Source organism: Moschus berezovskii, chromosome 21, assembly GCF_049115385.1.
Source record: "Moschus berezovskii isolate FMDL1 chromosome 21, NW_MosBer_1.0, whole genome shotgun sequence".
NCBI lineage: Eukaryota > Metazoa > Chordata > Mammalia > Artiodactyla > Moschidae > Moschus > Moschus berezovskii.
Window position 1 is genome coordinate 24,591,200 of NC_142480.1, and position 27,653 is coordinate 24,618,852.

General features: G+C 37.4%; 1 protein-coding gene across 3 annotated transcripts in view; it reads right to left on the reverse strand.

The window, feature by feature from the left end:
• Positions 1 to 27,653, reverse strand: part of PRORP (protein only RNase P catalytic subunit) — a 152,212-nt gene that overhangs the window by 85,421 nt on the left and 39,138 nt on the right. For all 3 annotated transcript variants that reach the window (XM_055418239.2, XM_055418238.2, XM_055418237.2), the window contains exon 6: positions 3,335 to 3,442. In XM_055418239.2, the coding sequence (XP_055274214.1) occupies positions 3,335 to 3,442 (108 nt within the window). The remainder of the gene's footprint in view (positions 1 to 3,334; positions 3,443 to 27,653) is intronic.

The following is a 27,653-nucleotide window of genomic DNA, read 5'->3' on the forward strand; positions in this document are numbered from 1 at the left end:
AAGCAGTGCTGTAACTAACACATTGGGACATAAAATTTTATATACTAGTGTGAATATAATAGTTCCTCAGAGAAGAACTTCAGCATTTTAGGCATTCAAAGTTACTGCCAAGTTACCCACCAAAAAAACACTGTACCTAACAGCATCTAAAAATGCTCAAACATTTTTAAAATTTGTAAACAAAGTTTAATAAAATAGCCCAGAAAAGAAATATTCTTAACCTACTTATTTGTCTTTTTCTCTCTCTCTCTTAATATAGTTGTCTTAAAGTGCGCACAAAGGAAAGGATTAGGAATCCTAATTCTTGTTTCTTGTTTTCGAATCCTAACCCTCCTCTCTCTCTAAACCAATCAAAATATTGGATACTATTAACTTTTAAATTTCTGCCAGTCTAGAAGACAAACATTTTCATTGCATAACTATAATTATGAATAAGGTTAAACCACTTTTCTACTGCTTGGTTCTTCTTTTTCTTACAGGTTTACTTATAAGAAACCTTGGTACAGTCAGAAAATTAGCCCTTTGTCATTTGTGTTATAATTTTTTTTCAGTTTGTTTTTATGTTTAAACAATGTTATAGTATTTTTTACTGTCCAGCAAATTTCTCTATTCTTCCCACTAGGGTTCCTAAATTTTATATATGCTTCAAAGGTCCTTTCACCTTAAATATTTTGAAACATTCCTGATTTCTCTTATTCCTTTTATAGTTTCACTTTTATTGAGTTTTCAATAACTATAAATTAAAATATAGATATATAAGCTCACTTAGGTTAAAAAAATAGAAAAATACTGTAAGGAAATAAAACATTGACCGTGATTATAGCTGAATGTTAGGATTATATATAATTTTCTTTTCTGTAACTTCCAAATTTTCTACAATGAACATGCATTACTTTTATAATCATAAGAAAATAACATTTCTTAAAATCATATTTTAAATTTTTCTTAAGTTTTTGATGGAACTGGCTTCAATTCTCAATCAAGTATTATTTCAGTACCTCACCTAGAGTCTAACAGTAATACTAAATCTAATACTAAGGCAGAGATTTGTTATTTCCTTTTAGCTCCATTGACATGGATGATATAACAGGAGAAAATCTTAAACTGCTCAACAGGGGATAGCTGAAAGCAAGAATTACAGTTCCATTTGGGAAGTTACCTTGAATAGTAATCAGTAATAGTCACACCTATTAGGTACTTAGTATATACCAAGTATTCTTCACAACATCTTTAAGAGATAGGTACTATCATTAGGTCTGTTTTACAAATTGGGAAAGTAAGGCACAGAGAGGTTAAATAAATCACTCAAACTACGAAAGCAATTTAAAGTGGTAGGTTGAATATAAAGAGCCTGGTTCCAGAATCCCTGTTCTTAATTTCTAACCTAAAATGCTACTTTAAAGCTATTTAAAATGTTATTAAATGCTATTCAGGTGGTGTCTCTTAAGCTGAGTCTCCAAGCTGAAATTTCCCAAATATAATGCCAGTGCACTGCCACAAGTTCTCTGAAAAGTAGGGTAATAACAACTACTTGTCACATAAGCTGTTGCTTACATTAAATTATTTAAAGAGTAAAAGTTAAAAGTAGTGGCAGACATCATGATTTCCCTGGCCCATTGTTTGTTCTCTGCCTCTGTACTTGCCAAAATCTGCTAAAATCTTCAAAAATGTGCACAGATTTCTCCCACAAAGCTGGAAGATGTGTCCACTACAACATCTTCAACATGGTACTGGCAAAAGTGAGCCCACTTGGGCTACATATTTCTGGCAAGCTAATCTTTTGCTTTGTCTGAAGCTGAAAGTCAAACAAAAAGTACACAAACAAGAAACTTTTTATTCTCACAGATTAGATGGGAATGAACCCTTCTCATTCTGAGCTCTACCATGACTTAGTGGTAATAGTTTCACATTTCCTATTCTGGCTTTGTCTTTGTCAGTGTTACTGCTTCAAAAGGCCCTTCAAGTACCTGAGAGACAAAAATGTTTTCAACTTACTTTTGTGCTTTTTAAAAATAAAGCAGTAAAAAGTACATTCAGTTCAGTTCAGTCGCTCAGTCGTGTCCGACATACCTGACCATAAAAATGTAGCCACAAACAAAGGAAAGGCATATAAAGAAATTTCTATAAATCAACCTTGTCCTTTGTGAGTACTTGTAAGCTTTTCTGAGTATAAATGGTCAAATTGGACCAGTATTGATAGCATCTCTGAGAAAAGGCTTTTAAGTTTGCAGCAATTTTTAAGAAATAACAGTTTAACTACAGATAAATGGCCATAGATTGCCAGTAGTAATGCCCACAAGTCTGAAACCCAGGAGCTCTTTACAGTCAAAATTTGATGTTATGACTGCTTTCCAAGGATGTACTGTACAAAATTGGCCTTAATTTTCTGATCTGTAAAAATGAGAATTAAAATAATTGCTCACTATGCTATAAAAAAATCCTTATATTCATATTAGAAACTATTAAGACACTTAGAAATTGATATAACGATTACCTTACCAAAAAAAGAAATGCTTAGTTTAATTTATGAACACAGTATGTCTGGAAGAACACAAATGTGAGTAATGGGTAGCCTATCCCTTCTTCAGAGGATCTTCCCAACCCAGGAATCAAACTGGGGTCTCCTGCACTGCACGTGGATTCTTAACCAACTGAGCTTTCAGGGACACCCCAATGAATGATGTAACACCTCTTAATAGTATAAGTTGATAAATTGCAAGTGGAGGGATGTGATCCACAGGGACAAGCTGCTGCTGCTACTGCTGCTAAGTCACTTCAGTCGTGTCCAACTCTGTGTGACCCCATAGACGGAAGCCCACCAGGCTCCCCCGTCCCTGGGATTCTCCAGGCAAGAACACTGGAGTGGGTTGCCATTTCCTTCTCCAGTGTGTGAAAGTGAAAAGTGAAAGTGAAGTTGCTCAGTCGTGTTCGACCCATAGCGACCCCACGGACTGCAGCCTACCAGGCTCCTCCATCCATGGGATTTTCTAGGCAAGAGTACTGGAGTGGCTTGCCATTGCCTTCTCCGCAGGGACAAGCTAGAATAACCCAAAGAGTAGAGACCTATAAGGTTAGCTAAAGGTTACACAAAAAAGGCTGAATTGGCCCTTTATTACATAGACTTTTGAATCTCTCACTCTTGCCCAGCCAGTAAGAGCCACTTACTTGTCAGAAACAAAAACAGTGAATCTTAGATGACTGGTTGGTCACTGTGGCACTTTTGAGAACTTATTTTTAGAGGAAGGGAAAATGGGGAACTAAGAGAACCAATGAAGATCACAAAAGAGTCCAATAAATATTTCTAGAGATATGGAATAACAAAACTTGCACTTACAACTTGAGATTCACGAGCTTTAGGAAACATCTTGGCAACATTGAGCCCATCAATGACAACATCAAAAGGAGGACGGTATTTTACAAAGTTCTGAAATCTCTTAAGTTCCTAAAAAAAAAAAGTCAGATAAAATAATAAGAACCTAGTAAGGTCTTTATCATAAACATACAGCTATAACTTTCATTATTGTTCTGGAAAGTCAAAATACTCATTCCTTAAAAATATACAAACACACACACATACAGAAATATGCTTTCAAAATGAAATCTGTAAAGACCAGCCTACCAGGTGCAACTGCATGTAATTATCTGATATCTTTTATAATCTCATAGTGCTACACTTCACAAAGTACATAACATGGTATTTCAACTGAGCTGTAAGCAGTTATCTAGCCTGCTAAACTGACACATACAGCAGTAATGAGGAGAATAAAATGTCAAAATCTCTATGCTTTATTCTGTAAGCCAAGGAGAAGTGAATCTGAGATATGCCGGTCAATCTGAGATATGCCAGTCTACCAATGTAACCATGTGGAAGGAACAAGGCTCTATAATTTGTACTCCTCTTTTATCAAGAGGATTTGGTTACTCATGGCTATTTTGAAGAGTTCAAAATTCATTCACTATTCATTCAACAAAAATTTGTTCAGTACCTACTATACACCTGTGCTGTGCTGCGTCACTTCAGTCGTGTCCGACTCTGTGCGACCCCATAGACGGCAGCCAACCAGGCTCCCCTGTCCCTGGGATTCTCCAGGCAAGAACACTGGAGTGGGTTGCCATTTCCTTCTCCAATGCATAAAAGTGAAAAGTGAAAGTGAAGTCGCTCAGTTGTGTCCGACTCTTTGCGACCCTATGGACTGCAGCCCACCAGGCTCCTCCATCCATGGGATTTTCCAGGCAAGAGTACTGGAGCGGCTTGCCATTGCCTTCTCCAATATACGCCTAGCAGTTACCAAAGAGAGAAAATTCCAACCTAATGGAGCTTGCATTGTAATGGTAAGAGACACAATATAAACAAGTTAATATATGAATGGCAAAGGTGATGAGTGCTACGGGTGGAAGAAAAGTAGGAGAGGAAGTTCTACTCCTGGTAATGATGAAGTAGTCTATAATGGACTACCAGATAATACGACATTATCTACATAAAAAGTAATTATTTGAAGGTACTAGAGAATGACAAAAAGCAAGGAGAAATTGAAGGGAACACAACATTTAAAAGTAGGTTTGATAATTTTAAAACATGTCTGAAAAATTCTTTGACACTCCTCATCCTCAAAAGTGTAGTTGCTCAGTTGTGTGCGACTCTTTGCAATCCCATGCATGGTAGCTTAGCAGGCTCTTCCATCCATGGAATTTTCCAGGCAAGAATAATGCAGTAGCTTGCCATTTCCTTCTCCAGGGGAGCTTCCTGACCTGAGATTCAAACCCAGGTCTCCCACAATGCAGGCAGATGCTTTACCCTCTGAGCCACCAGAGTGGAGTCTAATTCCCTCCACTTGAATAGAAGCTTTTCTTTGTGACTGCCTCAATGCATGAGTGTGGCAAAAATGACACTATTTGACTTCCAAGGCCAGTTAATAAAAGGAAATACAGCTTCCATCTGGCTCTCCCTCTTGGGATGCTTGCTCTTAGAAGCCAACTATTATTAAAAGCCCAGGCAGAGGTCATGCACAGGTATTCTACCCGAAAGTCGAACCTAGTCCCAAACAAAAGCCAACGTCAACTGTCAAATCAATAAGAGTGAGGGAGATTTCAAGATGACTTTAGCCTCCATTTGATTACAACAGTAGAAGAGCCAAGCAAGAACCACACTACTGAGTTCAGTCAAGCCCTAGAACCATAATAATAACAGGTGATTGTTTCTGTTTAATGCCACTATATTTGGGGTGATTTGTTATGCATCTATGGATAACCAGAAAAGAAGTGAGCTGCAACAGGAGAAATTTGCCTGTATACAGCTTTTTGCCAGAGGGCACTCTAGTCAGCATGGTAGGGAGGGGCAATTGAAAATCAACCAGAAAACTGTAGACTGATTGGTTTGAGAAATCATAATCAATTGGTTTGAGAAGATAAGAGTTTCAGGTTGTCAGAGAGGCTGGAAAGTTATAAAAAGAATATTAGAAAAGAGGGAACTGCAAAAATCTGTGTATAAATCTGCTTAATCCTTAGCTCTTGATCTATTCATGTATAGAAGAGACTCCAAAGAGAGCCTGCGGTAGAGGGGTGGGGAACAGGTGAAAGACTTGAAAGATTTGAACAAAAAATTCAATTACTATCCATTGCAAAAACAGCTTCCCTGTTTGCTCAGATGGTAAAGAATCTGCCTGCAATGTGGGAGAGTGGGATTTGACCCCTGGATCAGGAAGATCCACCGGAGAAGGGAATAGCAACCAACTCCAGTATTCTTGCCTGGGAAATTCCATGGACAGAAAAGCCTGGCGGGCTACAGTCCACTGGGTCAAAAGTCAGACAGGACTGAGCAACTACACTTTCACTTTCAGCAAAAGCAGCAGTTTAGACTTTGAGTCTAACCAAGTTTAACAGTCTGGGAAAGCAAAAATCAATAACCTCTAGAGGAAGATAACAGAATCCAGAGCCTTTGAATTTTACAACATGCCCCTCACAATGTCCAAAACACAATTTAAAAATTAATAAACAAGAGAAGAAATAGGAAAATGTGACCCACAGTCAAGAGAGAAGAAGGTCAAAAGAAATCAACCCAAGGTCCAGATGTTGGAATTAGCAGGCAACAAATTTAAAGTAGCTATTATAAATAGATTTAAGAATTTAAAGGAAAATATAGTTATAAATGAATGCAAAGAAAGGACCTAATAGAAGCAGAAGAGATTAAGAAGATGTAGCAAAAATACACAGAAGAACTATACACAAAAGGTCTTAACAACCTCAGTGGTGTGGCCAGACATCCTGAAGTGTGAAATCAAGTGGGCCTTAGGAAGCATTATTACGAACAAAGCTAACGAAGGTGATGGAATTCTAGCTGAGCTATTTCAAATCCTAAAAGATTATGCTGTTAAAGTGCTACACTCATATGCCAGCTAATCTGGCACACTCAGTAGTGGCCACAGGACTGGAAGAGATCAGTTTTCATTCCATCCCAAAGAAGCGTAACGGCAAAGAATGTTCAGACTACAATACAATTGTACTCACTTCACATGCTAGCAGGATAATGCTCAAAATCCTCCAAGCTAGGCTTCAGCAGTACATGAACTGAGAATTTCCAGATGTACAAGCTAGATTTAGAAAAGGCAGAGGAACAACCAGAGATCAATTTGACAACATCCACTGGATCATAGAAAAAGCAAAGGAATTCCAGAAAAACATCTACTTCTGGTTCATTGACTATGCTAAAGACTGACTGTGCAGATCACAACAAGCTGTGGAAAATTCTTAAAGAGATGGTTTAATCCTTAAAATCACCTTACCTATCTCCTGAGAAACCTGTATGCAGGTCAAGAAGCAACAGTCAGAACTGGACATGGAATAAAAAAAAGGACTGGTTCAAAATTGAGAAATGAGTTTGAGAAGGCTGTATATTGTCACCCTGCTTATTTAACTTATAGGCAGAGTACATCAGGCAAAATGCCAGGCTGGATGAATCCCAAGCTGGAATCGAGACTGCCCAGAGAAATATCAACAAGCTCAGATACACAGATTATAACACTCTAATGGCAGAAAGTGAAGAGGAACTAAAGAGCCTCTTGATGAAGGGTGAAAAAAAAGAGTGAAAAGGCGTACTTAAAACAACATTCAAACAACTAAGATCACGGAATCTGGTCCCATCACTTCATGGCAAATAGATGGGGAAAAAGTGGAAACAGTGACAAATTTTATTTTCTTGGGCTTCAAAATCACTACAGATGGTGACTGTAGCCATGAATTAAAAGATTCTCGCTCCTTGGAAATAAAGCTAGGACAAACCTAGACATCGTATTAAAAAGCAGATCACTTTGCCAACAAAAGTCCGTATAGTCAAGGCTATGGTTTTTCCTGTAGTCATGTACGGATGTGAGAGTTGCACTATAAAGAAAGCTGAGTGCCAAAGAATTGATGCTTTTGAATTGTGGTGCTAGAAAAGGCTCTTGAGAGTCCCTTGGACAGCAAGGAGATCAAAGCAGTCAATCCTAAATATTCATTGGAAGGACTGATGCTGAAGCTGAAATACTTTGGCCACCTGATGTGAAGAGCTGACTCATTTGAAAGGACCCTGATGCTGGGAAAGATTGAGGGTGAAAAGAGAAGGGGGAAGCAGAGGATGAGATGGTTAGAGAGCATCACTGACTCAATGGATGTGAGTTTGAGCAAACCCTGGGAGATAGTGAAGGTAGGCAAGTCTGGCGTGCTGCAGTCGTGGGGCTGCAAAGAGTCGGACATGACTTAGCAACTGAACAAATAATCTAAACTCTAAGTGGACTAGGTTAATAATTCATATTATAACCTCAATTCATATATTTAAAAATACAGAAAAATTATAGATAATAAGCCAACAAAAGAATTCAATGAAATTTTTTAAAAAACATTTGATTAACCCAAAAGAACATAAAAGTAGGAAGAGAGGAACCAAAAATTTTTTGGATACATATAAAACAATAGAAAAATATTTAAATTCAACACTATCAAAAATGCTGTATATAAGACATGTACTTTGCTTTTTCTTCCAATTTCATTGCAATATAATTGAAACACCACACTGTATAAGTTTAAAGTATATGGCATAATGATTTGACTTACATATGAAATGATTACCACAGTAAATTTAATGAACATTCATCAATGAGAACCCTGAGGACTTACTCTCTTAACAACTTTTATGTATGACACACAGTAGTGTGAACTTGATAAACAGAAAATGTAAAATAAAATAATTGTATTTATAAAGTTTTACATTATATCCCTAGTACTTATCTAAATAACTGGAATTTTGTGTCTTTGGACTAACTTCATCCAATTTGTCCTCCATCCATTTCCTGCCTTTGAAACCACAATTCTGATCTTTTTCTTAAATTTGTTTGCTTGTTTTTCAAACATAGTTGACCACAATAAGTGTAGACAGGTTGACCACAACCTGTCTATTCAGGTTACTATCTGTTATTGATTATATTTTCCACACTGCGAAGTGTGGACCTCTTAATCTCTCTCAACCTATTCCTCTCATCTCCCACCTTCATGCCCTCTGGCAACCCCACCTGTTTGTTCTCTGTATCTATAACTCTGTTTTTGTTTTGTTATGTTGGTTAATTTGTTTTTTAGATTCCAAATATAAGTGAAATCATACAGTATTTGTCTTTCTCTGTCTGACTTACATCATCATAATACCCTCTAGGTACATTCATGTTGTTGCAAATGGAAAAATTTCATTCTTTTTTAAGACTGAGTTAGTATTGTGTTGTGATACATATACATACCACATCTTCTTTATCCATTTATCTATTGATAGGCACTTAGGTTGCTTCCATATCTTGGCAATGTAAATAATGCTGCAGCAAACATGGGTGGGCATTTATCTTTTCAAATTAGTGTCTTCATTTTCTTCCAATAAATACCTAGGAGTGAAACTGCTAGATCACATGGTAGTTCTCAGTTCAGTTCAGTCGCTCAGTCATGACCGACTCTTTGAGACCCCATGCATATATATGGAATTTAGAAAGATGGGTAATGACAACCTTATAGGTGAGACAGCAAAAAAGACACAGATGTATAGAACAGTCTTTTGGACTCTGTGGGAGTAGGTGAGGGTGTTATGATTTGGGAGAATGGCATTCAGTTCAGTCGCTCAGTCGTGTCCGACTCTTTGCGACCCCATGAGCTTTTTGAGGAACTTCCATACTGTCTTCTATAGTGGCTGCACCAATTTACATTCCCACAAACAGTACACAAGGGTTCACTTTTCTCCACATCCTGCCAAACTTGTTTTTTGTCTTTTTAATAATAACCATTCCAACGGTTGTGAGGTGATATTTCACTGTGGTTTTTATTTTCATTTCCCTGGTGATTAGTGATGTTCAGCATCTTTTCATGTGCCTGTTGATATCTGCGTATCTTTTTTGGCAAAATGTCTATTCAGGTCCTCTGTCCACTTTTAAATTGGATTGCTTTTTTAATGTTAAGGTATCTGAGTTCTTTGAGTATTTTGGATGGAATTCTCTGGGTAAAAATACTGGAGTGGGTAGCCTTTCACTTCTCCAGAGGATGTTTCCAGCCCAGGGATCGAACCCAGGTCTCCCACATTGCAGGCGGATTCTTTACCAGCTGAGCCACTAGGGAAGCCCAAGAATACTGGATTGGGTAGTCTAACACTTCTCCAGTGGATCTTCCCGACCCAGGAATTAAACCAGGGTCTCCTGCATTGCAGGCAGATTCTTTACCAACTGAGCGATCAGGGAAGCCCCGTATAGTTTGGCTATTAACCCTTTATCTGATATATCCTTTGCAAGTATCTTCTCTCATTCAATAAGTGGCATTTTCATGGTGTCGACAGTTTCCTTCACTGTGCAAAAGCTTTTCAGTTTGATTAGTTCCACTTGTTTTAAATCTGAATTCAACCCTATTTAAAAATAGTTTATAAGAGATGTACTTTAAATATAGCGATATGGATAAGCTGAAAGAGAAAAGTAGGAAGAAAATACATAGCATGCATGCATCAGCATGCATGAGAAAGTTGAAGTAGCAATACTAATTTTAGACAAAACAGATTTTTTAAAAAAGGGTATTACAAAAAATAAAAAGGGACACTTTGTAATGACAACAAAATCAATACATAAAGAAGTCATAGTCATAAATAAAAACAGAGCTTGGAAATCCAAGAAGCAAAACTTGACAAAACTGAAAGGAGGAACATAAATGTCTATAATCATAGGTGGAAACTTCAACACTTCTCTCTCCATAATTGATAGAAAAGGTAGACAAAAATCAGTAGGGATACAGAAGAGCTAAACTATAGTATTAACCACTTTGACTTGATTGATACCTAAAAGAGAATATACATCCAATAATGGCAGAACATTTCTTCCTTTCAGGAATACATGGAACATCAAGACAAACCAGTTTCAGGTCATAAAATAAGTTTCAACACATTTCAAAATATTAAAATCTGAAAGAGTATGCTTGCTGATTACTCACACATACACACACAAAAGTGAAGCCCTGTACACTGTTGGTGGGACTGTTAATTGATGCAGTCACTATAGAGTGTCAACACCAGCAAGATACCTAGAAAAGTTCCAAATATTTCTGAATAATACTTCCAAATAACCTATGGGTTAAGAAAAAATTACACAAAAAATTAGGAAATATTTTGAACTAAGTGATAGTAAAATATTCAGTTCAGTTCAGTCGCTCAGTCATGTCTGACTCTTTGCGACCCCATGGACTGCAGCACGCCAGGATTCCCTGTTCATTACCAACTCCCGGAACTTGTTCAAACTCATGTTCATCAAGTCAGTGATGCCATCCATCCAACTCATCCTCTGTCATCCCCTTCTCCTCCTGCCTTCAATCTTTCCCAGCATCAGGGTCTTTTCTAACGAGTCAGTTCTTCGCATCAGGTGCCCAAAGTATTGGCGTTTCAGCTTCACCATCAGTCCCTCCAATGAATATTCAGGACTGATTTCCTCTAGGATGGACTGGTTGGATCTCCTTGCAGTCCAAGGGACTCTCAAGAGTCTTCTCCAACACCACAGTTCAAAAACATCAATTCTTCAGCGCTCAGCTTTCTTTATAGTCCAACTCTCACATCCATAGATGACTACTGGAAAAACCATAGCTGGACATTTGTTGGTGTTGGCAAAGTAATGTCTCTGCTTTTTAATGTGCTATCTAGGTTGGTCGTAACTTTTCTTCTAAGGAGCAAGTGTCTTTTAATTTCATGGCTGCAGTCACCATCTGCAGTGATTTTGGAGTCCAAGAAAATAAAGTCCCTCACTGTTTCCATTGTTTCCCCATCTATTTGCCATGAAATGATGGGACCAGATGCCATGATCTTAGTTTTCTGAATGTTGAGTTTTAAGCCAACTTTTTCATCAATATTTGTGGGTTGCTACCCTTATCTTGTCCCTTCCCTGCTTCCCTCTCCCCATTGGTAAACACCAGTTTGGACTCTCTATCTGTGAGTCTGTTTGTGTTTTGTTATATTTATTTCATTTTTTAGATTGTATATATCTAAATTATATATATCGTTGTATATATAAGTAATAACACACACACAAATATTTGTAGACTGCACTAGACTAACACTTAGCTTTAACTGATTACACGAAAAGAAGAAAGGTCTAAAATCACTGATGCAAGTTTTCACTTTAAGCTAGAAAAAGAAGAGCAAACACATTTCAAAGAAAACAGAATAATGAAGAGAATCAGAGAAACAAAAAACACAGAAGAAAATTAATAAAACAGTGGAGGAAAAAAAGGACCTCAATCTCTAGCTTACATCACAGTCAAAAATTAGTTATAGATCATAAAGGATTAAAAAGTAAAAGTCTAAACCCAAAAGCCAAAACTATAAAATCTAAATGTAAGAGCCAAACCTAGAAGAAAATAAAATTCCACATAACATCAGGATAGACAAAAGTTTCTTGGGCAACACAGACATTACCAATATTCACATAATATGCCTCTTGACATGATGCCTCTGACAGGAGTATTGTTGTTCAGTCGGTAAGCTGTGTCCGACTCTTCTGCAACCTATGCATGATAGCCTGTCAGGCTCCTCTGTCTATGGGATTTCCCAGGCAAGAATACTGGAATGGGTTGCCATTTCCTTCGCCGGAGGACTTTCCCAACCCAGGGATGGAACCTGAGACTCCTGCATTGGCAGGTGCATTCTTTACCAGTGAGCAACCAGGGGAAGACCCTGACAAAGAAACAACAGCATTTTGGTGATATCTTGCCAAAAATGCATAGTTTGAATCTAATCATAACAAAATATTAGGTAAACCCAAACTGAGAGACATTCTACAAAACACTAGGTCTATAGTTTTCAGAAAAAAAAAAAAAAGGTCAAAGTTCAAGAAAGACAAAGAAAACAGAATTTTGTTGCAGATGAAAAGAGACCAAAGAAACAAGACAACTAAACTTAATGTATAATCCTGGACTGGATCTATGCAAAGGAGAAACTTACAAAGGACATTATTGTGACAAGTGACAAAACCTGAGTAATCAACTGTGGATCTGATAATATCACTGTGTCAAAATTACAAAGAGGAAGTTTCCCTTTTAGGCCAATAAGCACATGATCAGATACTCAACACTATTAGTCATTAGGGAAATACAAACTTAAAACCACCGTGAGAAATCATTAACCATTCACCAGCATGACTAAAATTTAAAAGACTGACCATAATAAGTATAAGGAGCAGCTAGAACTTCCAAATCTTACAAAATGGCACAACTATAGTCGGAAAGACAACTGGGCAGTTTCTTAGAAGATTAAGGGCTTCCCTGGTGGCTCAGATGGTAAAGAATCTGCTTGCAACACAGGAGATGTGGGTTTGATCCCTTGGTCAGGAAGACTCACCTGGAGAAGGGAATGACAACCCACTCCAGTATTCTTGCCTGGAGAATTCCATGGACAGAGGAGCCTGGTGAGTTATGGTCCATGGGGTCACAAAGAGTTGGACACAACTGAGCAACTAACACTTTATAAGGTTAAGCATATATTTATCCTACATCTCAACAAATCTACCTCTGGTATTCAATGAAGAGAAATGAAAGCGTGCATCCACATGAAGACTTATGTGTGACTGTTAATAATGGCTTTATTTGTAATTACCCCAAAGTGGAGACAACTCAAATATCCATTAACTAGTGAATGAACAGAAAAATTGTGGTATATTCAGACAATGGTTTACTATTCATTAATAAAAAGAAACTATAGATACATAAAAACATATGAATGGATCTCAAAAGAACTATGCTAAATGAAAAAAAAGAGGCAGACATAAAGGGCTAATCCATACTGTATAATGTCATTTATATGAAATTTAAGGCAAAACTAAACCAACAGAAAGCAGATTAATGGTTCCAGAAAGGAAGGAGAGAGAACTGACTGCAATGAATGCAAAGGAACTATTAGGGGGTGATATATCCCATATCTTGTTGGTTTTTTTTTTGGCTGTGCAGCATGGCATGCAGGATCATGGTTCCCTGATCAGGGATTGAACCCACAGCCCCTGCAGTGGAAGTGGTGAGTCTTAACCACTGGACCACCAGGGAAGTCCCTAAACATCCCTTATCTTAAACTGCATATATTTGTCAAAACTCACTGAATTGTACATTGGCAAATTTTATTATATATAAAGATGATTAAAAAAACAAAAGGAAGAAAATCCTAATAGTAACATGTATTTCATCATTAAAATAACCACTGATCCATAAACATGCTTTCATATGTCACTTGGTTGCTTTAGCTTTTCTATCCCTGCCAACTCCAATTGTGTGGGACCACCCTCTTTCCTTTCTACTCAGCAAATACTTTGTTTAAAATTTCTCTGTTCAAATATATTTCCTAAACAATGTATAGAAAGTTTCAATTCGTATCAAAACTAACTAAATACTGGTTGGAATACTATTTTTTATAAATGTAAATAAAACTACTAGGAAATTAAAAGTTTACATACAATGTGACCATTTCTTGTTTAAGTCTGAATAAACCAAAGGAAAATAAGTGCATTAAATTTCTAAAATTCAGGTTTCACTAGTAATTCACATGAAAAATATTTCCCATTATATTTCCAATTTATCATCTTGGTGCTATACTTGGTACTCATTATATTCACTTCAGGAGTAATGATAAACAAAGGTAGTTCAGTATTACCGGAAAAATGGACATCTGTAAAAATCAAGAGTTAAACTAGACAACGTATAAAACCCCCTTCCAGTTCTGATATTCTATGTTAACAACTTTTGGAAATCCCTTAAAACCACAGAATGGAAGAGGGTATACTTGAGAAGCTTTGTTTGAAAGGTGAGTCTCTGGAACCTCTGTGCAATCACAGAATGTGTAATATAGTCTCGTCCAAAGATTATCCTCCCAATCCATGGCTTCTAATAGAAAAACAGAAAATCTAAGATGTTGGGTTGTTTTTTCTCCCATTACTAAAGTTCTGCTTAGTAAATAAATTACTAGTCAGAGAGTAATACCTTCAATTACTTTGTAATACTTTTGTTGGGTCCCCAAGATGCTCCCTTTCCAAATAAACAAATTTATATCATTGCACACAAACGACCTTGAATAGAACGTGCTGAGAAGGCACAAAAGAGTTAACCTACTGAGACAGCACACTTACTATGGCATGTGCTGTGCTATGCTATGTCGCTTCAGTCAAGTCTGGCTCTGAGACCTTGTGGACTGTAGCCCCCAGGCTTCTCTGCCCATGGGATTCTCCAGGCAAGAATGCTGGAGTTGGTTGTCGTGCCCTCCTCCAGGGGATCTTCCCCACTCAGGGACTGAACCCAACTCTCTTATATTTCCTGAATTGGCAGGTAGGTTCTTTACCACTAGCACCACTTGGGAAGTTTACTACAGCATAGGGCAATACAAATATGCAGGCTTAGCTGTTTTAATGGGTGGTACATTGAAGCGAGAAACAATTATTTCTTTCTAGGGCTAGTGCCAAAATTGTAATTGACAGATGACTGGCTCATGATCTGGGGTATGAAAATTCACTAATCCTTTAACATTTGTTTCTTGGCTATTAATAAAAGAAGTTCTAACTAAAAAAATAATTTTACGAGACATAATTCATATAATGCACAATTCACTAGTTTGAAATGTACCATTCATAGGTTGTACCACATCACCAGTCTACTTTTAAAACAGTCTGTCCCTCCTAGAGAAACTCCAGGAATTCCCTGGAAGTCCAGGAATTAGTACTCTTCCCTTTCATTGCCAAGGGAGTGGGGTTCAACCCCTGGTTGGGGAGCAAGATCCTGCAAGCTGTAGCGCCACTCCCTCAAAATTAAAGAAGAAAGAGACTCCATACTCATTAGTGGTCAATCCTCATCCCTAGTCCCTGCCCCCCAATCACTCAGCAACCACTAATCAATCTACTTTGTTTCTATAGATTTAACTAATCTGGACATTTCAGATAACCAAATCACATATTTATGTGACATTCTATGATTGGTGGTGGTTTAGTCACTCAGTTGTATCCGACTCTTTGCAACCTTATGGACTATAGCCTGCAACACTGCTCTGTCCAAGGAATTTTCCAGACAAGAATACTGGAGGGGGTTGCCATTTCCTTCTCCAGGGAAACTTCCTGATCCAAGGATTGAACCCGGCTCTCCTGTATTGCAGGCAGTCTTCTACACTGCAGGTGAATTCTTTACCAGCTGAGCCACCAGGGAAGCCCAATTCCATGATTAACTTCTTTCATTCAGCATAAATCTTTTCAAGGTCTATGTTGCAGGACGTATTAGTACTTCATTCCTTTTTATTGCCAAGTAATATTTCACTGTATGGATATTGTGCTGTGCTGTGTCAGTCACTCAGTTGGGTCCAACTCCCTGCAGCCCCATGACTGTTACCTACAGGCTCCTCTGTCCATGGAATTTTCCAAGCAAGAATACTGGAGCAGGTTGCCATTTCCTACTCCAGGGGATCTTCCCAACCCAGAGATCTAATCTGCATCTTCTGGTATAAGAAGATGGCACAAGAACCTGCATCTTCTGGTATCATCTTCTGATACAAGAACCACCTTGTATCTTCTGCATTAACAGAGGGTTCTTTACTACTTAGCACTACCTGGGAAGCCCCTGTATGAATATATCATATTTTATTTACTTATTCATTAATGGATGAACTTCTGGGTTATTTCCACCTTTGGGCTATTATGCAAAATGCTACTATGAACATCTGTGTACAAGTTCTGCATGGATGTATGTTTTCATTTCCCTTGAGTGTATGTATCCAGGGAATGAAACTGTCAAGCTACCATATGTGGTAATTCTGTTTAACTCACCAAGGAACTGCCAGACTGTATTCCAAAGTGGCTGCACCATTTTATTCATATATTCCTGACTGCAAAGTATGAAGCCTCCAATTTCTCCACATCCTCAACCAAAACTTGTTATTGTATGTCTTTTTTTATTACAGTCATGCTAGGGGGTGTGAAGTGGTACCTCCCTGCAGTTTTGAGGTACATTTTCTTCATGACAAATGATGTTGAGCATCTTTTCATGTGCTCATTGGTCCAAAGGAGTTCATTTTTGTAACATACAAAAATGAAGGTTTTATAAATTCAATATATATCTCCTTCAATAATAGGCACAACTTCTATCATCTTTACTCATTTTATATTTTTAAGTTTAAACCTGAGAAGTTTAACTGCATAGGAATTGTAAAAACTATAATTTACAAGTGTTAGTCACTCAGGCATGTTCTATTCTTTGCAACACCATGGACCATAGCCTGCCAGGCTGCTCTGTCCATGGAATTCTCCAGGAAAGAATACTGAAGTAGGTTGCCATTTCCTTCTCCAGGGGATAGTCTCAACCCAGGGATCAAACCCGAGTCTCCTGCATTAGAGGCAGATTCTTTACCATCCGAGCCACCAAGAAGTTGTAAACTCAGATGCCTACAGGAACTTGACAGGTGATATAAACAAGTGAACAAAGTTGAAGAAAACAGAGCAAGCAAAATCATAATTAGCAAATAACATAGATCTCATTGTCCAAGATTGTACAGAAAGAGGTGACAAATGTGACAAAATGGGAGAAAGTAGGTCCATTAAAATAGAGGAAACAGCCCAGAGCTCAGTCCAGATAATTACTGCCACATAATGCCACAGATGCAGAGTTACCAGGTTTGATTTTTTAAGGAAAATAAAAAATTTGGCATTTTGAAATGTGTGAAATAACTTTTTTAAAGAGTAAAGCACAAAAATGCTCAAACAAAAAAAGAAACTTATAAGGGCTAGATCTCACTCTTAGGCCACAAGTTTATAATATATTCACTTGGTCAGTGAGTCAACAGATTTTTATTGAGCACCAAATGTATGTGTAAAATAATGTTCTTATTCCTAGGAACAGAAAAGTGAAAACATTTCCTGCCCTCAAGGAACTTACAGTATATTAGCTAAGGAAACAAGGAACACCAAGGTCACAAATACTTAATTTCAGGTAGAGAAAAGAGCCTTGAAAAAAATTAAGACAGGCAGGGTACTAGCATCATTGTGTGCGTGCATGTGTGCACACACCTGACTCTTTGCGACTCCATGGACTGTAGCCCACCAGGCTCTTCTGTCCATGGGATTTCCCAGGCAAGAACTCTGGAGCAGGTTTCCATTTCCTACTCCACAGGATCTTCCCAACTGCCTAGCCTCTATTTTAGATTTGGTGAAAGGGCCTTTCTAACGAGGTGACATTTGAACAAAGACCTGAACAAAGTGAGAGAGTAAACCATGCTGCTTCTGGGGGAAGAGTCTTCGAGGCAGAGGAAAGAACCACCAAGGCCCTTAAGAAACACCAAAGAGCTTGACATGTTTGAGGATTAACAACTAAGTAATCTGGAAACTCCAAAAATAAGTATAAAATCTTCAAGTAATTAAAGTTTGAGCATAAATTAAAAAAAAACACTTTATTACTACAATATGGAAAAGAGTAAATAAATGTTAAAATAGCTAATTAAAAGTTTTATTCTTTCTTATCCAACCTCTTATTAGAAACAATTATGAAGAACTGATAATTTTTGATTTGTGGTCATCATCTAATCACAAATGAGTAGCAGAAAGATCCAAAGATCCATAGTAACAAAGAGAAATAAAAGACTGGCCTTTATACACCAGCTTTCTACTCAGAAGAGGTTAAGATTTTCATATTTGGGGGATGATGATCCATACGTGTATGACAGTTTACTTCTAAGACTTTCATACAGGTTTCACAAGGAAATTAAAAACAGATCTCTCATTTTATTTAATTTCCTACTTTAAAACAGCAACTAAGGGGAAACAGGGGAACTATAATAATATATGCTCAAAATTTTATATCCTAAAAGAAGTAGTTATCTTAACATGTCAATTATATCCAATGTGCTGCAAACATCAGACAATATTTTCCAAAGATCAGAAGAAAGGGAGTATGAAAACAACTGGCTTTAGTCACAGTGGATATGGAAAAACAGGGGAATACCAGTTATTTTGGTTGGAAGCACTGTTCTAAACATGGGAACAACAGTAAAAACCAAAATTCTTCATGTGCCTTCTTTAAACCATGGGATCCAAATAAGTCTTCAATAAAAGGAATACTAGTATGACTGCCTTAATTTAGCCAGGGAAAAATGAAGTCACATGTCTGGAAAATGCCACTCTAATAACTAATAATTTTAGAAAGTTTATACTCATTTAATAGCAAGTTATATTTTAGATGTTTTTTCATTCGGTAATTATAGTTATTAATTACTATTGTATAGAATCCTATTTAAGAACAGTTATAATTTTATGTGAACTTTCTGATTCCACTAAGATGAAAACACAAACCAAAAAACCTTCCTGCTACAAATATGTAAAAAGGCTGGATAAAATATGACAAAAATACTTAATACATGGTGAACTTTTAAGAAAATAAGTGAAATAAATCTCTAAATGCCAGAGATGAAGCCATATCTGAAAGTCAGAATGGTACAGATAAGAGTTGATGCTAATGTTGTCCAGGAAGGAAGTTAAAAAGCAGAAATGGACTGGGTATCAGCACACAGGGGAGAGATCTATCAAACCTTGGGCTCAAATGAGGGGGGGAATCTGGAAGTCACCTCTACAATAAAAGAAGAATCTTTACAACTGAGCACATTGATGTTCAAACACAATATATCAGCTTCTCTACTTTTACCAGGAGCCTGTGTGCCAATTGCACTCATCTCACACGCTAGTAAAGTCATGCTCAAAATTCTCCAAGCCAGGCTTCAGCAGTATGTAAACCATGAACTCCCAGATGTTCAAGCAGGTTTTAGAAAAGGCAGAGGAACCAGAGATCAAATTGCCAACATCCGCTGGATCATGGAGAAAGCAAGAGAGTTTCAGAAAAACATCTATTTCTGCTTCATTGACTATGCCAAAGCCTTTGACTGTGTCGATCACAATAAACTGTGGAACATTCTGAAAGAGATGGGAATCCCAAACCACCTGACCTGCCTCTTGAGAAACCTGTATGCAGGTCAGGAAGCAACAGTTAGAACTGGACATGGAACAACAGACTGGTTCCAAATAGGAAAAGGTGTACGTCAAGGTTGTATATTGTCACCTTGCTTATTTAACTTATATGCAGAGTACATCATGAGGAACGCTGGGCTGGAAGAAGCACAAGCTGGAATCAAGATTGCTGGGAGAAATATCAATAACCTCAGATATGCAGATGGCACCACCCTTATGGCAGAAAGGGAAGAGGAACTCAAAAGCCTCTTGATGAAAGTGAAAGAGGAGAGTGAAAAGGTTGGCTTGAAGCTCAACATTCAGAAAACAAAGATCATGGCATCTGGTCCCATCACTTCATGGGAAATAGATGGAAAAACAGTGGAAACAGTGTCAGACTTTATTTTTTTGGGCTCCAAAATCACTGCGGATGCTGATTGCAGCCATGAAATTAAAAGACGCTTGCTCCTTGGAAGGAAAGTTATGACCAACCTTGATAGTATATTAAAAAGCAGAGACATTACTTTGCCAACCAAGGTCCGTCTAGTCAAGGCAATGGTTTTTCCCGTGGTCATGTATGGATGTGAGAGTTGGACTGTGAAGAAAGCTGATCGCCAAAGAATCGATGCTTTTGAACTGTGGTGTTGGAGAAGACTCTTGAGAGTCCCTTATACTGCAAGGAGATCCAACCAGTCCATTCTAAAGGAGATCAGTCCTGGATGTTCATTGGAGGGACTGATGCTAAAGCTGAAACTGCAATACTTTGGCCACCTCATGCGACGAGTTGACTCACTGGAAAAGACTCTGATGCTGGGAAAGGTTGGGGGCGGGAGGAGAAGGGGACGACCGAGAATGAGATGGCTGGATGGCATCACTGACTCTGTGAACATGAGTTTGAGTTAACTCCGGGAGTTGGTGATGGACAGGGAGGCCTGGCGTGCTGTGATTCGTGGGGTCGCGGAGAGTCGGACACGACTGAGCGACTGAACTGAACTGAACTGTGTGCTTGCTCAGTTGTTTCAGTCATGTCCAACTCCTTGCAACCCTATGGACTGTAGCCCACCAGGCTGCTGTGCCCATGGGATTCTCCAGGCAAGAACACTGGAGTGCGTTGCCATTTCCTTCTCCATTACTAGGGGTCTTAGTAGGAAAAAAAATTCTCTTCAGAAAAAGAAATTCTAAGAATTCCCTGGTGGTACAGTTGATTAGGACTCCATGCTTCCAATGCAAGAGACACAGGTTCGATCCTTGGTCAGGGGACTAAGATCTCGTATGCCATGTAGCATGGACAAAAATATAATAAAATTTGAAAAAATAAACAGAAACTCCAGGCTTACATCTTAAGTACATTTGAAGTACAAATTTATCCAAACTGTATGATACAAATTATCATGCTCCATTAAAAAAATTACATAACAACAGGTTCTGGTACAGTAATATCTATTGGGCACTTGGCAGAAGTAAACACAAAACTTCCCTGGAGAGACACCATCAACAATCCAAACAATAACGGTAATCTCATAGAAAAAGCAAGCTCACCAATTAAGAATTGTAAAACACAAGAGAAAATAATCCACCCTGTGTGACAGTCCTCTAACACAACAGAAGGATTAGAGCCCAAAGAACTCAGGATAAAGGACAAGAGAAAAATCTATTTAGAAAAATCTAAAATAAGCACATAAAAATAACTAAAACATAAAAGAATCTGAACTTAAGACAGAGACCATGAAAAAACAAAGGAAAAAACTGCAAAGAGAAGTTCTAAGATTAAAATTGCAAAGTAAATGGAGTTGAATGGACATAAACTCCAATATCCATGAGCTGGTAAATAAACAAATTGTGGTATATTCAGCCACTGGAATACTATTCAGTCATGAATAGGAACTAGGGATACATGTAACAACATGAACTCAAAAACATTATGTTTAAAACTAAATCTAATATACTGCAAAAGAATTATGTTAAGTGAAAGATGATAAACCAAAAAATTACAGATTATATGATTCTATTTATATTAAATTTTTAATAAAGGCAAAACTACAGAGACAGAAAGCAGGTCACTGGAGCTGGGAGGAGGAGGAGGAGGGACTGACCTCAAAAGGACATGATGAAACTTTTTGGGGTGACATATATTCTAAAACTGAATTGTGTGATGGTCAAACAAGGGACAGATTTACTCAAAATCACTGAACTGTATACTTAAAATGGGTCAATTTTATGGTCTGTAAATTACTGAAACATTAGAGGGAAAACCCTCAACATACAGGTAAAGAGAAGAACAGACACATTTCAGATGAGAAATGGTAAACTTGAAGATAGATCTGAAGATGTTACCCAGAATGCAATTCAGAGAGATAAAGAGATGAAAAATATGAAAAACAGAGTAAGTGACATGAAGGAGAGTAAAAGGATTTAACAAAAGTCTATTAGGAATTTCAGAAGTAACATTTGAACATACGAGGTCTGAGAATTATTCAGAATTGATTCAAGACATGAAACTTCACATTCAGGAAGCTCAGCACAGAAGTGAAAAAAAAAAAAAATCTTAAGAGCAACAAGATGGATAGAGATGGTACAAAGACTGGACCAAAAGCAAACTTTTCAACAGTGACTAAAACAGAGGCCAGAAGGCCATGGAATACTATCTTCACAGTGTTGAGGGAAAATATATAGTTAAGCTGTCATTCAAGTAAAACTTTCAAACAAAGAATAAAATAGTTTACCACCCTTATCCTGTTACTGAAAGAATGTTATTCAGGAAGATGCCCAACAGGAACTTTGGGGTTCAGTGAGAATGCAAGGGCTGAAGCTATACAGATCTGTGAATCACCAGCATACAGGTGCTGAGAGGCGTAGAGAAGTAGGTGAAAATGAACAAGGAGAGTGGGATGAGTAGGAAAAGAGGAAGGAAGCTGTGGGAAACCAGAGCCTTGGGAATCACCAAAAACTCAAAGGGTAGGCATAGGACAAATTGTACTATTGTCCTTTTAACATACGGGGAAAACTCAGTTGCATCTATAAAGAAAGAGCAATGAACTTTAGGGAGGGAATGGCAACAGATGGAAAGGGATCTGACAAAAACAAAGTAGAAGGGCAAGAAAAAACAAAATGCAACAGAATTAAAATCTTCATTGAAAGCATTAAAGATAGTTACACACTAGGATATGGATTCTGTGAAATCCAGCACAAACTTAGAAAATTTCTATTAGAATGAAGAGGAAGAGAACAAAAGAGAAAAAAACATTAGTGATATGAAGGAGAATAGAAATCCAACTTAAGCCTCATAAGGGTGCTATGGAATAAATCAGAACAAAAAGATGAGAACAAACCATTTTTAAAAATTTTCCTAAGATAAAAGTATGTCTTTAAGGACTCACAAGTTTCAGGGAAACTTAATGAAAAAATTCATCTAGTCTTCTTCCCACAAAATTTTTAATACTGAAACTGAAGAAAAATGTCTATAAATATCCAGGCCAAATAATAATAATAACACAAAGACATTTATAGTGCTTTCTACATGCTATGTAAATCACAAAAGTATAGAAAAATTAGAATTTTAACTGCTTTCCATGGATTTCCACAGAAATCCATGTCCTCACCAGAGGCACAGTGGAATAGAGCAACAACAATCAAGCTGGGAGCCCTAAAAGCCAGAAGACAATAAAACAACTCTGTTTAAATATGGCAGAATCATCCTCACATGGGCCTGAACCTCCTGGCACCTGCAGTCTAACAGTTTTTCCTTTTCCTGAACAGTACATATGAATAATCTGTGGCCTATGTTTTTAAGAAGGCAAGGCAATCCAGACTACTGTCCTTCCTTACAAGGTACTTGCAAAATGGGAGAGAAATGCAAGTGCCCTTCATGAGTTCTTTTGTTGAGAAGTCCTACTTGCTTTGATGTGGTTTTCCTAGTTTACGTAGGAAGAGATAACCCTTTTTTTCCTGCTCCCTACTCCAAAAAAGACTGATAAGGACTACTGGGATTTCACTGATATAAAAGTCCAATGAGTTATTTTTCAACTGCAGGTCACAACCAGTGACTGGGTCATGAAATCAGTTTAATAGGTTACAACCAGCATTTTTGAGGTTTACAATGAAATAACAGTTAAAATGCAGTCCAACACATGTAGCAAGAGCAGGTAAATGTTTTTATTGGTTATCAAATGAGTTGTTACACAGAGTGTATTTTATACTTCAGTTGTGGTCAAAAAAGTTTAAAAGACATAGGACTGTCATATTTATAAAACACGATTTTGCCCCAGGGAACATTATTAGTACATTTTATCATGGGCCTATAATATTTACTCCTTGAAAGTTTATAAAGAAAGGGCCAGAACCCCAGTTCTAAGGATTAGCTTCACCGGATATTAAGACATATTATAAAACTACAATAGTCAATATAATATGGTCATGTAAACAGATTAAAGGATGAGAATAGGTAAGTCCAGAAGCAGACCCAAATATACTGGAAATTTGATATCTGACGAAAAGTGGCAATTCAAACTCATAGAAAAAAAGATGGGCTGTTAAATAAATGGTATTGACACAACTGGGTAATTAACTGAAGAGGAAAAAAAAAATCAAATTGGAACCCTATCGCATTTACTTCAGATAAAGTTCCAAATGGATCAAAAATGTAAAGGAAAAACAACAAATGTAACAGGGGGCAAAATGAAGCTTGTATTTGTATTTATTCATTCTTAAATAATCTTATAAAGGAAAAGGTCTTTCCAAGTATGAAACCCAGGAGTCATAAAAGTTTAATAAATTTGACGATTTTAAAATGTGCAGAAGGTAAAAGAAATTGTAATTCAAATCACAATTTTTCAAATAAAGAGCTTCTACAAACCAACTAGGATTTCCCTAGGGGTTCAGATGGTAAAGAGTCTGTCTGCAATGCAGGAGACACACGTTCTATCCCTGGGTTGGGGAGATCCCCTGGAGAAAGAAATGGCAACCCACTCTAGTATTCTTGCCTGGAAAATCCAATGGACATAAGAGCCTGGCGGGCTATAGTCCATAGGGTTGCAAGGATTCAGATACAACTGAGCGATTTTCACACAATTCAACTAAAAAACCTCAATAACTCAAGTGAAAAGTGGGTAAGACAGAAGCAAGCACTCTGTAGAAAGGAAATACAAATGAGTTTTAAACCTAAAGATGATTGACTTACCCATTAAGAAAATGGTAAATTAACCCTATACTGAGGTTTCATTTTTCACTTAAGATAGGCAAAGATCAAAATGTTTGATGACACACTGGAACACAAAGATGTGGAGAAATAAGACTTCTACTTTGCTGATCAGTATGTGTGAATACTGACAAAATTTCCACAAAGGCCAATCAAAACTGACACATCTCCACTGCCCCAGCAATTCAATCTGCAGGAATCTTACAGCTGTGTAAGGTGATTCACTGTTGCATTTTTGTAAAAGACTAGAACAACCTAAATATCTATTAAACAAAGACTGAATAAGTAATTATGGTCACTCAACAAAATGGAAAACTATACAGCTTGAAACAGAAAAAAGAGGAGGAAAAGGAGGACCAGAGGGTAAGAAGGAAGAAGATAATCTATTTTGGTCTTGAAATAAAAAATGATAGCCCAGTATCAATTACATTCTTTTATGTATTTGAAACTGAAAAAGTTTCACTAAAGAATCCTCAGCCATTCAGAATCACAAGTTAGAGACAAGTTCTCTAGCAGCCAGTTATATTTCCAAGTAGATTTTTCTACTCAATACCCCAGGCAGAGTATAATTTACTCACAAGATAAAGTTAAGTCTTAAGTTTTGCTTGCGCTTTATGGAAATAGAGGTTATTCAGGTAAAGATAGTTTAGAAATTAGATTAAGAGGTAGAACAAAAAGCTATGTTCTTTTTAATCCCACTCTCCTTCCCTTTCGTATCATATCCTGAAAGACAGAGAACAGTTAAAAGAAAGGCAAAAAGACAACATGTTTTCATCATAGAATCTTGCTCCCAAATTAGAAAAGAACAAATCAGGCAAGGAAAGGCAATAACGTGGCTTGGATCCTGGAAACCCAGAAATCCTGTTAACCACTTTTTAAAAAAAATCCTGCTTTCAGTTCAAGGAGTTCATCCACACTTACACACCCTGGAAATCCCCACTGGTTCACAATCAACCAAGAACCGGCTCTAAAACACCAACGCAATGCCTAACTTTCCCCATTCCTTGGAAGCAAACATGCAAAATATTTAACTCCTTTCACTGGATGATCCCAAAACAAAATAAAAATATCACACCAATAAAGCTCACTGGAAAACTCCCCCTCCCCAAAATCTGAAAGTAAATACTTATTTTTCAAATAAGAGAGAGAACAGTCTTATAGAAAAATTGAGCACTATACATAGATAAAACTTAATTCAAAGTCCTCAAAAAGAATTTCCAAAGAAAAGCAAATATGGAGAGCTGCCCAAAGCTCTTTTTTTAAGAGTCTTTATCGATGTTTCATTGTTCACCCTGAAAAAGTGACCAAATCCAAAATGCTTCTTTTAACAATAACTTTGGATACCATATTATTATCATCCTCCTCAGATACACAGCACAAGCCCCCAAAGGATGCTAAGGGAGCCTAGGCTAGTCATGATAAGCCAGTTTGGGTCTCTGCTGGGGCATCTACAAACTGATAGGACTTTAGTCAAGTCTCTTTCTTCACTTTTCTGGGCCTCAGTATAAAGTGGGGCTAGTACTTACGGAGAAGGGCTATTGTAAGGACTCAGTAAAATTAAATGAGCTGACTATAAAAAGTCTATACTCCAAAAGCCTCCCCAGGTGCCATGGAAAGCAGTTAACAGCACAAGTTGTACCAACAGTTTGTCACCATCTCTAACTCTTTGGCTTTTACTGTTTTTTTTTTTTTCCTTTGGCTTTTAAAACAGGACACCAGGAAGATAACTTTCCCATGCTTTCTGTTCCTGACTCAGAAATGGGTTTCTGTCTTCATATGGTGGCAGGATATTCGAATCCCTAAAGTACTAATAACCCAACTGCCTCTATATGTGACAGATTTTATTTTCTTGGGCTTCAAAATCACTGAGGACAGTGACTGCAGCCACAAAATTAAAACATGCTTGCTCTTGGGAAGAAAAGCTATGACAAACTTTACTGACAAAGGTCCAAAGAGTCAAAGCTATGATTCTTCCAGTAGTCATTTATGGATCTAAGCATTGGACCATGAAGAAGGCAGAGCACCAAAGAATTGATGCCTCTGAACTGAGGTGCCAGAGAAGACTCTTGAGAGTCCTGCAAGGAGATCAAACCAGTCAATCCTAAAGGAAATCAACCCTGAACATTCACTGGAAAGACTGATGCTGAAGCTGAAGTTTCAATATTTTTGCCACCTGATGCAAAGAGCCAACTCACTGGAAAAGACACTGATGCTGGGAAAGATTGAAGGCAAAAGGAGACAAGGGTAGCAGAGCATGACATGCTTAGATAGCATCACAGACTCAATGGACATGAATCTCAGCAAATTCTGGGAGATAGTGAAGGACAGGAAGTCTGGCATGCTGCAGTTCATGGGGTCACAAAGAGTTGGACATGACTTAGCTACTGAATAACAACAACTCTATATATGTAAGAAAAGTATGTTTACATGTCATTTGTTTCCATGTATTCTGATTCAAAGGCCAAAGAGACAATTCAGCCCACCCCCTTCAGAAAGGCTAGTTCCACTGCTCTTGCAGTACATATGTATGTACAGATGATTCATAAATCAAGTATTCTCTGCTGGGGATTGCCTGAAGCACATGCTTGCAGATTACTCTACACTTTACAACATGTATATATCTTCAGATATATCCTCAAAACAATCCTGTGAGAAAACTGAGATGCAGAGGGGGGGAAAAAGGTCATATTAATGACTACATAAAAAACATACACTCTCTAGTTCTGACTCCTACTTAATTCATTACTTCACTGAGATGAATAAGCTATTTGTTTTGTTTATAAAGCAGAAAAGAACAATTTATCAGTTGTACCTGCAAAAGTCACCAAAGTTTAAAATTTTCTCATAGCAATAAAGCAGAATTTATTACCATCCAAACTCAGTTTTACTGCTAATATAAAAAGAAAACGGTTTACACAGTCTTTTCGTCCTCTTTCAATGAAAAAAAAGAAAAAGAACAGAAGATAGAGAATAGAGAAGGAAAA